The sequence below is a fragment of the Vicia villosa genome, unplaced genomic scaffold (genome assembly GCF_029867415.1).
Source record: "Vicia villosa cultivar HV-30 ecotype Madison, WI unplaced genomic scaffold, Vvil1.0 ctg.000030F_1_1, whole genome shotgun sequence".
Taxonomy (NCBI): domain Eukaryota; kingdom Viridiplantae; phylum Streptophyta; class Magnoliopsida; order Fabales; family Fabaceae; genus Vicia; species Vicia villosa.
In genome coordinates this window covers 1,756,170-1,758,424 of record NW_026704964.1, presented here as the reverse complement: position 1 = coordinate 1,758,424, position 2,255 = coordinate 1,756,170, and the positions used below count along the sequence as shown (strand labels likewise).

Below are 2,255 nucleotides of genomic sequence, written 5' to 3'. Positions count from 1 at the left end.
TTACAATATCTTATTGGCTCAAGTAGGCTAACCTATTCATTTTGTACCACACCTTCCTAAGACTTATAAATACTACTGTTATAAGTGAAATAGTTGAAATGAAGTGAAATAAAATGTCGAAATTTTAAAATATGAATGCTTCTATCATATTTCATTCCATTTCACTCATTACCACCGTTTCATACATACCGTAAGTCACTCATCTCCATCCTTCATTTTGTATTAGCTAAACTCAACTTTTTCATGAAGAAATTAAAGGGTGTAGAGCTTATTAATTTATGGAAGGTCATCCTAAGTTAATTACTCAATCTCACCATAACTTAATCCACATTCTAGTTAAAAATGAACAAAAACTCAGATCAGTTTGATTGCATTTCATACAATACATTAACTAGTTCAAATTTACAATATGAGCACATAAATAAGTTTTATAAGATCAACAATGAGTCAACAATAAAAGCACCCTCCTCTCTCACCACACCCTTCCTCCATCCATGAACAATATCATCCTCTCTTTTCTGAAAACCACCATAAAAAGATAAAGTCATCAATTAATATCATCCAAATAATCAATTTTGCCCTTAAAATTGCAATACACTAATAACCTAGTTCATACATAATTTATAAGGTAGAGAATGTCCACCACTTTTATAAGGTAGAGAAGGTCCACCACTTGTAATCACGTTTTAGGTCTTATTATTTTCCGTATAATTGTAGTCGAAATGATAATGACTATTTAACTCACACAATTGTAAGTATTAGAGTTTGAACTTCGAACACTAATGATGATGTCCAATTTAACAATATTAATTTTTGTCGGTTGAACTAAGATTTGCAAACCATTTTTAGGACGTATCTAATCAAATATAAACTCTTTTACCCATAATTTTCAAAACTAAATGTATTACACCACACCCAACAATTTCAATAACTAAGTCATGATTTAATAAACAAAATTTCTAACAATAATACAAAAACAGAGGAAAAAAATTTAGAGTTTGAATTGGACCTTGTTGGAAATAGAAGAAAACTAAACATCCTTGGCAATGAGTTCACCATTCAACAACTCTCTGTAAGCAGCAATAGGCCAACTGAAGCCTCTAAAAACCAACCTAGAAGCAAGTGGAACATCAATAATAATCTCTTTCTGCGTCGGTTTCTTCTCATCCCTGATCGCAATCAAGTAACTCCTTCCAACCCATCCAATCCACCCCGCAATATACAAGAACAAAATCCCCGGAGTGATAAACTCACCCCAATGCCTCTGATCACCGCTCACAATCAAATGAGGCAACCCATCAGCACCACACAACAAACCTTGTTTCGCGTAATTGTCAAACCTCCTCTTCGTCTTCTCAATCGTCGCATTTATCGCAAGCGCCGGAGCGGAGTCCGGAGCGTAAATCTTGAGAGAGGACTCGAGTTTTTTGATTGACTGTTTCTCGCGTTTGGCGAATTGCTTTGATTCTTTGCATGGGGTTAGGCCGGAGATGTCGGCGACGGCGGGGAGTGGGGAGGAGATGAGGATTGAGGAGAGGGCTAGTGCGGCGGAGAAGGCTTTTAGGTTTTGGTTTGCATGGTCGGTTGTTTGTTGGTTGTTTGGGGTTTGGTTTATGCTGCAGTGGATGATGTTTGAGGAGAGTTTTGGTTTTTGGGTGAGTTTGGGTCTTAGGGTTGAGGTTGGTTTGGAGAGGTTAGTTGGAATGGTGAGAGACATTTTTGGGAGGAATAAGAATGGTGTGTGTGATGGAGTTGATTTGTGTGATGATATGGGAAAGAGAAGAAGAGAAGGTTTTTAGATTCTGTGTGGAGAGAAATTGGTGGTGGGAAAATGGATTTTGGATAAGGTGAGAGAAGTGAAGATGCTGAGGTGGAATGTTGTTATTGGTTTGGATTTGTGGTACTTTGTGTTTTGTTATCTCACTTGGGTTGGATAAGAGATTTGAGATTTTTGTGAAATTGTGTGTCTCGATTGGAGTTGGAGATTTCAAGTGGTTTCTTCGATGGAAATCAAACGGTGTTAATTTTAAATTTGTTTTAAGAATGGGAAATTCTTTGCCACTCTGAATTTTAGTTAGATATCAATACTTTTAGTGTAAATTGATTTAATTATTATTTTTTTTAAAAATAAAATAAAATAAAAAGGTATGACATTAAATACTATTACTTGATTGGACAAGGATACCGGTACCCAACTAAATTTAAGGGTACCAGAATGTTCACCTTTAAGAATTTTTTTATTGAAATTTATTAAG

General features: G+C 35.5%; 1 protein-coding gene across 1 annotated transcript; it reads right to left on the bottom strand.

The window, feature by feature from the left end:
• Positions 1–343: 343 nt before the first annotated feature.
• LOC131622480 (photosystem I reaction center subunit III, chloroplastic-like) lies at positions 344–1,785 on the bottom strand. The gene is made up of 2 exons (XM_058893515.1): positions 1,010–1,785; positions 344–518 (listed from the first exon to the last, which is right to left on the bottom strand). Exon 1 carries the CDS (start codon positions 1,715–1,717, stop codon positions 1,031–1,033), a length of 687 nt encoding a protein of 228 aa, XP_058749498.1. The 5' UTR covers positions 1,718–1,785; the 3' UTR covers positions 344–518; positions 1,010–1,030.
• Positions 1,786–2,255: the final 470 nt, after the last annotated feature.